The sequence below is a fragment of the Podarcis gaigeae genome (genome assembly GCF_964106915.1).
Source record: "Podarcis gaigeae genome assembly, chromosome: 15".
Taxonomy (NCBI): domain Eukaryota; kingdom Metazoa; phylum Chordata; class Lepidosauria; order Squamata; family Lacertidae; genus Podarcis; species Podarcis gaigeae.
This window is the reverse complement of record NC_139692.1, coordinates 32,909,661-32,922,528: the sequence shown is the minus strand read 5'-3', so window position 1 is coordinate 32,922,528 and position 12,868 is coordinate 32,909,661. Positions and strand designations below refer to the sequence as shown.

At 45.8% G+C, this 12,868-nt stretch overlaps 2 protein-coding genes across 3 annotated transcripts; one reads left to right on the top strand and one right to left on the bottom strand.

The window, feature by feature from the left end:
* Nucleotides 1-527: 527 nt before the first annotated feature.
* Nucleotides 528-7,848, top strand: RPAIN (RPA interacting protein). Its single transcript, XM_083714842.1, has 7 exons — nt 528-876; nt 1,807-2,004; nt 3,408-3,453; nt 3,545-3,659; nt 4,310-4,373; nt 5,267-5,401; nt 5,671-7,848. Exons 1-7 carry the CDS (start codon nt 667-669, stop codon nt 5,698-5,700), a joined length of 798 nt encoding a protein of 265 aa, XP_083570968.1. The 5' UTR covers nt 528-666; the 3' UTR covers nt 5,701-7,848.
* A 1,165-nt stretch (nt 7,849-9,013) lies between these two features.
* Nucleotides 9,014-12,202, bottom strand: MIS12 (MIS12 kinetochore complex component). 2 transcript variants are annotated; one of them, XM_083713361.1, is made up of 2 exons: nt 12,088-12,202; nt 9,014-10,570 (listed from the first exon to the last, which is right to left on the bottom strand). In XM_083713361.1, exon 2 carries the CDS (start codon nt 10,531-10,533, stop codon nt 9,916-9,918), a length of 618 nt encoding a protein of 205 aa, XP_083569487.1. In that variant the 5' UTR covers nt 10,534-10,570; nt 12,088-12,202; the 3' UTR covers nt 9,014-9,915. The 2 variants fall into 2 exon arrangements, with proteins under 2 accessions (XP_083569487.1, XP_083569486.1); XM_083713360.1 differs by having other exon boundaries at nt 12,022-12,186.
* Nucleotides 12,203-12,868: the final 666 nt, after the last annotated feature.

Sequence of the window (12,868 nt, the reverse complement as noted above, 5' to 3'; positions counted from 1 at the left end):
GTTTTTTGCGAATATTGTGTTAGTTACACATAGAGATAGGGATTGCTACATTCATGTGTCTTATCATTCGAAACGTTCTTTTACTGTTGCCTAACTAATATTTCTTTCTTACTTTTGTGCTTCATCATTCTAACATTTTCTATAATTGTTCAGCCACAATGGCATTTCTTTTTTTTGTTCGATCATTTTAGATTTTTATCATCCTTGTTTTATCAATCTATCTCTACCGTTTGACCACAATATTCTTCCGCACGGTAATAATAAATAATAATAAATTTTATTTATATACCGCCCTCCCCAGCCGAAGCCGGGCTCGGGGCGGCTAACAACAATAAAACAGTACAAATGTACAGCACAAACAACACTCTAAAATCATTCATTATATTGCATATCACACTTTCAATTTTCTTTATTGCTTTGGTCACACTTTTTTTCGTAAAATTGATTCCCACCCTCCCCTCACGCAATTTATTGCTTTGTCACTCTTACATTCCCATCTCCTTGTCTTTAAGAGGTTTGGCTTGTTTACTTCGCCTTCTTCCTCCTCCCACCGCCAAAACCCGGGAAGGGACGTTTGAACGACGAGAACGTCTTCCTTCCGGACTACAATTCCCATCAAGTGCCTGACTGATCCCTCAAGATGCAAGGTGCGAGACGTTTCCCAGCATGCACCGGAGTCCTTTGCCGAACTCCATTTCCCAGGGTGCCTTGGGCGAGTGGAGGGCGGTTAAAGAAAGGCGGCAAAGCCTGCTGTGTAAACGCAGCTGCTGGGTCCGGGTCTCGTGCTTCGCGAAGGGGATGGAGGGGCAGGTTCAGCGGCACCAGGCTCTTTACAAGGGCGCCCGGACCCCGCCTTGGAAGGAGACCTTCAGGCAGGTAAGGCGGTCGCGCGGGGTCTGCCCGAAACTCCTGTGGAACGCGGCGACTGCGAACGTTCCATGCCGACTGCGAACGTTCCATGACTGGATACATTTCAAGGAGCCCTGCCGGCTTTGCGCGTTGCTAAAGGGCAGATTTGACCGCCGTCCTACCTGGATGGCCGTTTCCGTAGCAGCCCAACCCCTAGGGAGAGAGCATATAGCTAAACTCTCCCACAAGAGGGGAGCGATGGCCACCACCTTGGATGGCTTTTAAAAGAGGATTGGACAAATTCATAGAGGAGGCGGCTGTTGTTGGCTACTAGCTGTGACGGCTATGCTCACAAACCATGTGTTTTTCTAAGATCCCTGAACTGCGTTGATGTTGTGGGTGCTTGCTTGTCTGTATTCTGCAACAGGGTAGTTCCATAGTATTGGTGCCTGACTGCTTGTGCACATTTAGGAACTGCATCAACGAGGGAAGCATTTCATGCAAGCTACACCTACCAAGATTATTTACAGTGGTACCTCGGTTTACGAACTTAATCTGTTCTGGAAGTCCGTTCTTAAACCGAAACCGTTCTTAAACTGAGGCACACTTTCCCTAATGAGGCCTCCCGCCGCCGGTGCCGTTCCACCGTTAGGATTCCGTTCTTAGACCAAGGCAAAGTTCTCAAACCAAGACACTATTTCCAGTTTTGCGGAGTTTGTAAACCAAATCATTCTTAAACCGGACTGTTCTTAAACCAAGGTACCACTGTATTTAAAATATTTCACGAATATTGTAAACCTACATCACTGTAGTCATATCAGGTGAATCTTTAAAAAAAAAATGTTAAGGAAGCATTTCATCTTCCTAAGTAGGAGATTGTGGGGAAAAGAGAGAAATGATTTTGCCATGCTGGTGTCTCCATTGCGAGTCTTTATCTCTCTGTTCACTGCCCTCCAGCGCTGCGTGGAGAGGCTGAAGAGCAGCCGTGCCAGGCTCTTGGACAGATACCGCCATGTGGGAGAAGACACAGCCCATCAAGCGAGCAAAGCCCTCTTGGTCCAGGAAGTGATGGAGATGGAATGGCAGGCTCTGCGGCCTCTGGATTTCCAGCTGCCCTTCCCCAGGAAACAAGAAACTTCCCCTCAGGTCACTGCGGTAAGAAGCAGCTACTGTACTATGTTCTTTGTGGGCGGCTGTCCATATCGCGGGGGGGGGGTGTCAACATGCAGAGGGTTGCAAGGCCAGCTGGCTAGCCCCAGCTGGGCTGTCTCCTTCCAGCCATCCGCTGCGAAGACCCATCGGCCTCTGCTTCAAAGCCAGGGCACACTATCAGCAGATCGAACTGCACACAGAGAATAGGCATGAGGCTTGTGAAAGCATACTACAACTACAGATTTATTAATCATAAATCAGGACAAGGAAACATGTCGTCTCTCTCTCTCTCTTCATCCTATCAGAGAGACAGGGAAAAGCAAAAGCAATACACACAACGGAAGTTCCCAGCAAACTGTGCTGGAATGTAAACAGACATGTGACTCGCAACAGTTCCTCACACCTACTCCTTAAGGTGGAATGCAAATCTCAACAGTGTGTGTGTGGATTGTCAGCATAATGTCCTGGTGCCCACAAGGTTTCTGAGTGCACACACACCTCACGGGCACATGAAGTACCCTTGGCGACCAGAGAGGTGATCTTTCGTTCCCTCAGAAAGTACATAGAGCCGAAGGAGGAAGTTGGAAGAGCGGCAATCTTTCGCACTTCCTCTTTCAGCTCTATGTCCTTCTCAAGGCTCAGATTAATTCTAGTGGATCTGCCTTCTACCCAGATCGCAGGGGTGAAAGGTGAGAAATGCCCAAATAGCACTTAAAAATGCCCAAAGGGTACCTGCAGTAGCGGTTCAATCCAAATGTGCCCATGAGCCTAAAAAGGTTGGCAACCCCTGTAACTTAGAGAGCTGGCATCCCTCTGGCTGTATACAAATTTAACTATTATTAATAATAATTCAAAGTTCTGGTTTAGGCCTATGAAGCCTTATACAGTGGTACTTTGGTTGTTGAACGGCTTAGTTGTCGAACGAATCAGCCCCTGAACACAGCAAACCTGGAAGTTGGTGTTCTGGTTTGCGAACGTTTTTTGGAAGTCGAATGTCCAACACAGCTTATGATTGAGTGCAGGAAGCTCCTGCAGCCAATCAGAAGCCGCGCCTTGGTCTTCGAACGGTTCTGGGAGTCAAACCGACTCCCGGAACAGATTAAGTTCGACAACCAAGGTACCACTGTACAGCTTAGGTCTAGGCTATCAGAAGGACTATATTCTTTCACCAAACCTGCTTGGGCTCTGAGATATTTTGGGGTAGGCCCTTCTCCCAGCCCCACCATCCTCGTAGGCATTCTTGGGGGGGACGTGGGAGAGGGCCTTCTCGGTGGCAGCTCCCATATTTTGGAGCTCCCTTCCTAGAGAGGTTAGACTGGCTCTATCCATATTGTCCTTCTGCTGGCAGGTGAAGTCTGTTTTTATTCTGTGGTGCTAATACCAGCTTACTGTGCGGTTCCCTTTAGATGCTGGACGTCTTGGAGGAAATCCAGGAGGAGCTGATCTTGCAAGGTACTTGATTCTCTTTTGATTCTGATAGCTGCGGCTTTAATTTCTGTTGGCACAGCCTGTGACGCAGGGGGCGGGGCTTTCTCCCTTGCAGAACAGCTGGCCGTGGAAGAGTACGAACAAAGCCTGCGCTTTGAGGAGGAGTGCCTGAATGATATCTTGGATGGCTTGGATGCAGAGCGCAAGGTCATCTGCCCGGTTTGCAGAAGGTGAGGCGAACACATACAATGCTTTATAATAATAATAATAATAAAATTTATTTATATCCCGCCCTCCCCAGCCGAAGCCGGGCTCAGGGCGGCTAACAACAATCAAACAATCAAATAATCCAACATTCTAAAAACATTTCATTATAAAAATTAATTAAAATCAAATTGATGGCAACCGTTAAGCAAAATTCTGTGCAGGTTGCCCGAGGAGGGAGTCAGGCTGCGCCCTGACCAAAGGCCTGGTGGAACAACTCTGTCTTGCAGGCCCTGCGGAAAGATGTCAGGTCCCGCAGGGCCCTAGTCTCTTGTGACAGAGCGTTACACCAGATTGGAGCCGCAGCCGAGAAAGCCCTGGCTCTAGTTGAGGCCAGCCTAACCTCTCTGTGGCCTGGGACCTTCAGGATGTTTTTATTTGCAGACCGTAGGTTCCTCTGTGGGGCATACTAGGAGAGGCGGTCCCGAAGGTACGATGGTCCTAGGCCTTTCCCCTGCCTCATCCCAGTTAGATGATGTGGAGAAATAGCTAGCAGGTGGCTGAAGTTCGCCAGCGTAAGACTGAATAAAGGAAACGAAAAGGAATTCATCCCTGTTGAGTTTCACCCCTGATCGCTTCTCCACCTTGCATTAATTCATGGCTGTGTTCTTCCTAGGAACAATCTCTGTGTGATGAGTCACTCGGTCGTGTGTCCGTGTGGGCTTTCCATCAGCACGCAGGTGAGCAGGTGCTCAAAAATCATTTGCGCCGTTTGGGGTAAAGGAACATGGCTCAGCAGCAGAGTGCACCAGACTTGTATGCAAAAGGTCTGGGTATGTTAAAACCAAGGGGGCAGAAAAATGCATCAGAAATATCCCACCCACAGGTCACAGGCCACAGGTGGTTAAGGCCACAGGTGGTTAAGGGCCAAAGGCCTTTAGAGCAGTGTTTCCCAAACTTGGGTGTCCAGCTGTTTTTGGACTACAACTCCCATCATCCCTCGCTAGCAAGACCAGTGGTCAGGGATGGTGGGAATTGTAGTAAATGAGAAGACACAGCAGAAAAGGCCCATTGAGTTAAACAGCTGAGCAGCTTTCCCGGGCTGGATTTCACTATTAATTTTGTAAAGTTATTGTTGTGATTTATTACCCACTTCAGGGTCCTAGGGTGGGACCCCTGGACGATTAAGTCCAGTCAAAGGTGACTATGGGGTTGCGGCGCTCATCTCGCTTTTCAGGCCCAGGGAGCCGGCGTTTGTCCACAGACAGCTTTCCGGGTCATGTGGCCAGCATGACTAAACCGCTTCTGGCGCAACAGAACACCGTGACGAGTGCCAGTGCGCACGGAAGCGCCGTTTACCTTCCCGCCGCAGCAATATCTATCTACTATCTACTAGCACTGGCGTGCTTTCGAGCTGCTAGGTTGGCAGGAGCTGGGACAGAGCCACTTAGCTCACTGCGTCACGGGGATTTGAACCACCAACCTTCTGATCAGCAAGCCCAAGAGGCTCAGTGGTTTAGACCACAGCGCCAGACCCTACCACGGGGAAGGGAAGCGGTTGGCAAGCGAGGTGGAATGGGGAGGACTGGGCTGCCTGCTCCACCAAAAGAGTTTGATTCCTTCTCTCTGTAAGGGGATGACCAAGGAGAAGCTCTGCTCCTCGCTGGAAGACAGCGTGACGGAACACGGCCGCCGCTGTCAGTGCTGGCCTGAATTTGCTGCAACCAGCTGGGCAGAAGGTGAAGCACATCTCCTCATGAGCTGTCAGGTAAGAGCCTCATTTTGTGACACCAATAGTGGGATGTGCCCGTCCGCTGGAGAGGCAGTGTGGTGTAGTGGTTAGCATGTCAGGACTAGGACTGAGAAGGCCCTTGTCCTTGTTTGGGAGAAGCGCAGGGGATATCCCTGGGTGTAGCCCCTATAGCGCTGCCAGTTGATGGGAAGTAATGAAAGAAGTCTTTTGATCTCCATAGCGCTGCACAGTATGAAGAAACTGCACATGGCAGGCAATTGTTATCTTTCTTTTTGTGTTCTTAGGTTTGCGATTCGTGGACAGTTATTTTGTAGCCGAGGCTCCATTTGCAGCACTTTCCAGGAAAGCAGAGAACTCTCGAGTCTTTCCCCGCCGTCCCCTTCTGAGAAGCGTCTTATCTACGTGTGGGTTTGATACACACAAATGTACATAATGTCAAAAAGTGCCCTTTATTGATTCCTTGATGCATGTTGTTTACGGTGGTTCTTGGTTGAACAAAAATATCTTTCAGTGTTGAGAGAGTTGCACATGGAACAAATGGGATATTTTGTTTTCCTGTTTTGTGACGTTAAGTGGGTGCAGCTGCTTTGAAATGTTTATCTAGATTTTACTGATCCTGCTATCAGAGCAGGGAGTGTTACTCATAGTGCATCTTTTGCCTGCTTAAAAAGTGCAATGTTCACTGAAAGGAAGGTAGGATGACATGAGATCATGAAAACCCACTGGGTTGAAGTGTCAGAACCCCCCTCTAAGCAGACTCATGTCACATACAACCTTTTAATAATTCTTTGCGAATAAAATTGGACTGCAACTGTCACCATTCAGTTTTCTCTGAAGGAACCAGACTAATCTTGAATTAAAACAAGCAGTATTGCCTCCTCTTGTCATTCAGGGAACCACTAAACTAAATTCCAAAACGGGCATTTGCAACAACTGAAAGCATCTGAAGATCTTTAGTATACCATTTGCACTACAAACTCTCTAATGTCAAGCAGTTTTTGAAGGCAAGAGCTTTTACAGGATATACTGCACTGTTTATCCCTTTTCATATCAAGTGTCCCAGCGTAGAAGTGCAAGTATACTTGGACTTGAGACATGCAAGGAAGCCTTCAGACCATCCCAGAGCGCCATTTTGCAGTGAGCTTTTCCATCAAGAGGCCTGCTTCAAGCAGAAGAAACACCAGTGAACCAATAGTTCAAAAGAGTTGCATGAGGGGGGAGGGGAGTTGAATTTTTTTTGTTATCACCGGAGGACACTCAGAGAAAAAGGAGGATGAACTCTCCCAATATCTGAGGATGGTTAGGGTGGCTGTGGTATAAATGTAGATTAAAAACCCCAATACGGGTTGGGAAAGATCAAATATTTTTATTCTGGGTGTTTCAGTGGGGAAATTTGGATCACCATCAGCGTTTAAACAAAATAATTGATGCTTACTGGTGTCTACAAAAGCATGAAGCAAAAGCTATTAAGTGTGGAAGAAAATCTCTAGGTATGGCACACCCCTAGCATATGTGGCAATCCACAGTCACAAAATACTCTTAAAAGTGCTATGATATGGCTTCCCCCAAAGAATTTAAGGGTGCTCAGAGTTGTTAGGGGACCTCTGTATCCCCACTTCCAGACTTACAATTCCCAGGGTTCCCTGTGAAGAGGGATTGGTGGTTCAACCACTCGGAGAACGGTAGCTCTGTGACGGGACTGGGGGCTTCTTAACAACTTGTCACCCATTAAACAAACTACAGCTCCCAGGATTCATTGGGAGGTGCTGTGACTGTTTATAAAGTAGCATCACAGTGCTTTAAATGTACAGGGCGGGTGTGGCCTTAGTCTCCGCTCTAGGGGTGGGGAACTGGATCAGGCCAGCAGGTCAGATCTTGTTCTCCTGTGGGATACAGCTTGCAAAATGGGATGTGCCTGCTCTCCCTGCTTTCAGCCAAGGTGTACAGCAGCCCATGCCTGATAACTTCTGTGACACCATGTGTAGGCCAGGTGGATTGGGCCAAACTGAGGCCTGCAGGCTGAGCTTGCAGACAGCTCTGCTCTAACAGCAGTTTGAACACTATTGTGTTGTTTTTTACCTTTCTGAGATTATTGTATCCCTTTTTGTGCTTCTGCTTTATTTTATTTGCTTTGCTATTTTATTGCATTGTTTGTGTTTCTGATTTGTGGCTGAAGTGACAAGGTTACTAATAACAAATATAAAACGTGTAATAAAAGCATCTGCCACCGATTACAGGCTGTTTTGACAATACATAGAAATTTTGAAGCTTTGGGTGAGATTTCAACCCCAATTAAAGGAGCAGGCAACCCTTTGGTTGTGTAGTACAACTTCCTATGGTCTGAAAATGTTTGTCTGTCTACATTTATAAACTCAGCAATGCTTCAGCATTGCATCAGTGTTATTCTCCACCTCCAGTATTCTTGTATTAAAAAGGACAATGAAAAGATAATCATCTTTGCATAGATGGGATTCCACTGTTGTTTATAACTTGAAATGCAAAGGAAATTGTTGGTAGTTTTATTTGGACACACACACTCACACACTCTAAAAGCATGATACAGTGGTACCTCAGGTTACATACGCTTCAGGTTACAGACTCCGCTAACCCAGAAATAGTACCTTGGGTTAAGAACTTTGCTTTAGGATGAGAACAGAAATCGTGCTCCGGCAGCGCAGCAGCAGCAGGAGGCCCCATTAGCTAAAGTGGTGCTTCAGGTTAAGAACAGTTTCAGGTTAAGAACGGACCTCCGGAACGAATTCAGTACTTAACCCAAGGTACCACTGTATATTCCTTAGGCACAATCCTAGGCACTGTTGTTGTTTAGTCATGTCCGACTCTTTGTGATCCCATGGACCAGAGCACACCAGGCACTGTTCCACAGGAGTAATTACAGTGACAGCAGTAGCAGGAAGGTCTCAGATTTAATCCCTGAAATCCCCAATTGGAGCTGGGAAGTGAGGGCTGAAACCCTGGAGAGCTGCTACCTGTCATTGTGGACAATCCTGAAATCCTTTCCTTTGGTTTTTTCCTCTTCCAGGTTACCAGCTTGCTCCCCAAGCGCTGTTCTTTTCCCTCCTGTTTCTTGTTCTATAGGGCTTCCCATATGTGCTAGACAGCACTGAGCTAGATGTACCACAGGTGTAAGCAAGTGTTCAGCTCACTAGTCACCTATCACACAAGCAAAGAATCAGAGTTGGAAGGGATCCCATGGGTCATCTAGTCCAGGCATAGACCAACTTGGTCCTCCAGAATTTTTGGGACTACAATTCTCATCATCCCTAGCTAACCGGATCAGTGGTCAGGGATGATGAGAATTGTAGTCTCAAAACATCTGGAGGGCCAAGTTTGCCTACGCCTGATCTAGTCCATTCCCCCACAATGCAGGAATCTCAGCTAGATCATACACAAAAGATGGCCACCCAACCTCTGCTTAAAAACCTCTAAGAAAGAAGAGCCCACCACCTCTTGTGGGAGTCTGTTCCACTGTCTAACAGTCCTTGAAGGTGGGCAGTGCCACAGGGTGGAATGTTTTCCAAAATGAAAACCTCCAGGGTTTACATTTCATTGGAAAACATCCCATTTCATAAGTTCATCAGCAATAAACCGACACAGTACAGGCAGCCATGGCTGTTTCAAAGTGATTCGTTTATTTATGTGTATTCAGTAAACCAAACCAAACACCCTGAAACACCTTACTCTAGGGAATATTTATATTTAAAGCTGGAAATTTTGCAATGCAAGTTTAACCATTTTCCAGTTCAAAGCATTGCTGGAAAACATATATCACTTGAAGGGACATTGTGGATAAGCACACTTGAGAAACTAAATAAAGGTATTGGCACAGCTAAGAGCTGAAAACATTTTTACCCTACGCTAGCCAAGAAGCAGCTTATAAAGAACAAGGTAAAATTATAAACTATGAGGGCAGGGGTCTGAAAGACAGGAGACACACAAAGAAAAATGTGCCCATTCTTAAAAGTTTCAGAGTTAAGAGTGTAATTATATAGTTCTGCATACATACAAGGTGGCCCAAAAGTTGATCTACAGAAGTAGGTATACAGCTGAATCAAAGAACAGTCAAGAAGAAAGAAAGTGGATTCTAAAGCAGTATAGCTACTTTTGGACCACCCTGTAGATTCCAGCTGTCTGAAGGAGCAATTCCTCCCCAGAAGAGGTCCTGCAATATATTGGGGAGTAGTGTCCATGGCAGGGTTGCTCCTATCATAGAGCTCTTCATTAAAGGTGTGTGGGTGAGAATAGATGTGTCACAAGACATTAGCTGCCCAGTTTTGACCAACAGCTAGCGAGTGGGCCCACGAGGCCATCTGCAGATGCAAAAAGCTTCTTGTCATACTTTTAAGGCAGAACAGCAACACTGATCCAATGGATCCCATTTTATTTGCCACTAGGGGTGAGGAACATGTGGCCAGACTACAGGCTCCACCAGACCATTGACTATGCTGGGTCAGATGGGAGCGATAGAGTTCAAGAACATTTGAAGGTTCTCCATTCCCACCTTTACACAATCACTTCTTCAGCTTGTTCATTTTCTCTTCCACCTCCCGCACGACACTCTGGAGTTTGACAGTTGTTTTTGTCAAGGCAGAAAAGCTTTCTTTCAGGTTGCCGACCCCCTCTTCTCTGCCTACGTTTTCAAGGCCATCAAACCACCGGAGGATCCCTTCAAGGTGCGCTTGGGCAATCTTTTGGTCTTCCAGCTCCGCTAGAAGAGCCTGTTCAGCTGCGCTTTCGGCCTTGAGTTGTCGTTCCAGCTGGTCAATCTCATCCTGGAGCTCCTGAAACTGTTCCGGAGTGTAGCGGAATTCCTCTTGGCCTTTGTCTTCTGGAAGCAAAACATTTGGGGGGATGCTCAACACCGTTTTCAGAAGAGTGTCTTCCATTTTGCCAAAGAGGTTGTTGAAAATCTTCTTCATTAAAGAGAAGAACTGCTCTGTGCTCCTCCGGATTAGGGAAGGCGTGAGCTTATTGGGACGAATGCACTCCAATTTATTCAGAATAGTGTCCTCCACCACAAGCATTATGTGAGCAAGGTGGTCCTGGAAGGCTACATATATCCGCAACATGAACGTTTGAGGAGTAAAGCCGAAGAACTGGGCCTCATAGGCCATGGGATTTACCGACATTTTTGCAAAACTAGCTACACAAACACAGCATGGAAGTCTGTGAAATAGAAAAAAAGGACAGTGTTATAAGAGGTAAAAAAGATACTGGACGACCCCATTGGCAAAACCAGATACTGCCTGTTAGCTATTATTATTATTGCAGCTTAGCAAAGGGAGCTATTTTTATTATTATTGCTTGCAGCAATTATAATACTACAGTAAAACATCAAACATTAAAAACTTCCCTATACAAGATATCTTTCAGATATCTTCTAAAAGTCAAAATCCTACCGTAATTTCCTACATTCTGACATGACACAACATGGTAAACATGATCTATAATGAAATTAAGAAAGTCCTTAAATGGACGTTTTCAAAGAAACCAGAGGCTTTTCTTCTGGGCATGGTGGGCCAATTGGTACCGAAGAAGGATAAGACTTTCTTTATGTATGCAACCACGGCAGCAAGAATTCTTTTAGCAAAGTATTGGAAGATGCAAGAACTACCCACTCTGGAGGAATGGCAGACGAAGGTGATCGAATATATGGGATTGGCAGAGATGACCGGCAGAATCCGTGACCAGAGGAAGGAGGCGGTGGAGGAAGATTGGAGAAAATTTAAAGTATACCTTAAGAACTATTGTAAAATACTGGACGGTTAAGATGTCGAGAGGCTAGAAACAAAGAACTACAGCTGTAAATCGTAAATTAAAGGGGGAAACTTAATGAGAATATATAGAGAAATTGACTGAAGGGTTGCTGACACATTATAAAATAATGATGCAGAGAAGGGGAGGTATGGGGAAGTCATGTTTTATGTATTTGTTTGTGATTTGTTTGTTTTTCCTATACCCTTGTTCCCTGCTTTTTTTTGTTTTGTAAAAACAATAAAAAATTATTATAAAAAAAAAAAGACATGACACAACATGGTAAACCTCGGAGAAGAGGTCCAGGGGTGAATTTTTAGAAAAGCAACGACAATTTCATGAGGGAAGAGGGATGCAGTGGGGAGAGAGTGTCCTGTGAACAAAATATGATCTAAACATCTGCTTGCTAAGACGTTTCTATTCATCTTACTCCTGCATTCTTGCATTGTTCACTATGCTTCAATGTATACATATAAATATATGTGTTAGCTGCTACTGTGAGTTTATGGTCTTGCTGGTTTAGATTTCACCCACTAAGGTGTAATCCAGGTTAGCAGTAACTTTATAATATTTTTACTGGCGTTCACAAGCCCCTCAAAGGCTGCAGTGCTAAAGATAAACTGAGAAAACGTTCAGTCTGGGAGAATGGCATTTAACAATTATTGTTAATTAAATTTATTAGTCACTGTTTTTAAGCAAAATAATCTCAAAGCAACTTACAACAGCAGGCAAACTCATTTAAACCAGCAAAAAACAAAGATACAGTCTAGAAGAAACTTTTAATTTTTTTTAAAAAGCAGGATTAAAACATATAGTTATGTCTGTGATTGAATCCATAATTATTTCCTATAGAAATACAGTACCAGACAGTTGGGGCAAGTTCCCGTTTCGAGATCTGGAGCTCCTGACCCGAGTTCAGGTCTTTTTACCTTTCCAAGCGGGGATTCGAACCCACAACCACGGCAGCCTCTCCGGTGCAGCACCGACCTGGAGGACCCTTTGCTTCCCGCCACTTTTTAGCCTTTCACCTCCTCGGCCCCGCCCACCGTTCCTCTCACGCCCTCCTTCCAAGATCCGATCATAGAGATGGGGGCAGGCAAGAGCGACACCGTGGCTTCCAGTAAGCCTCCGTGATGGCAAACACGGAGCAATGAAAAAGTCAAGAGGGGATCGTTTCATTTGTATACTTTTTGCGACCTAGGAGGACGGAACGGTCGTGGCTAGCAGCCATTAACACTCCTGCGGTGTAAGCATCCCTATTGCAGGTTGCAGACCGGGATGAGGCTGAGAGAACCGCTGCCAACCAGAAATTAAATAATAGAATAATATATAATAGAATAATAATCTAATAATCTAATCTAACGAATCTGCAGTTGCAGGGGGGAGAGGTCCAGCTGAATGGGTTGCCATCCCTACAGAGCTGTGTAGTGGAAATGCAGAAGACAATTGTATTTCGAGGAGTTAGGTGGCATGTCCCTTTCCCTTTAACATCCCCAGTTGGATTCTTGTGTTTTACACACCTGTCGGGAGTTTCTTCTGTATTGAAAGTGCTGGCTGGATGCCGGCTGCAGGTAGTGGGAGACACTCAGCCGCTCTGCATTAATCCTAAGTAATGCCAGGTGCAAGGGACACGGGTGGTGCTGTGGGTTAAACCGCAGAGCCTAGGACTTGCCGATCAGAAGGTCGGCAGTTCGAATCCCCGCGACGGGG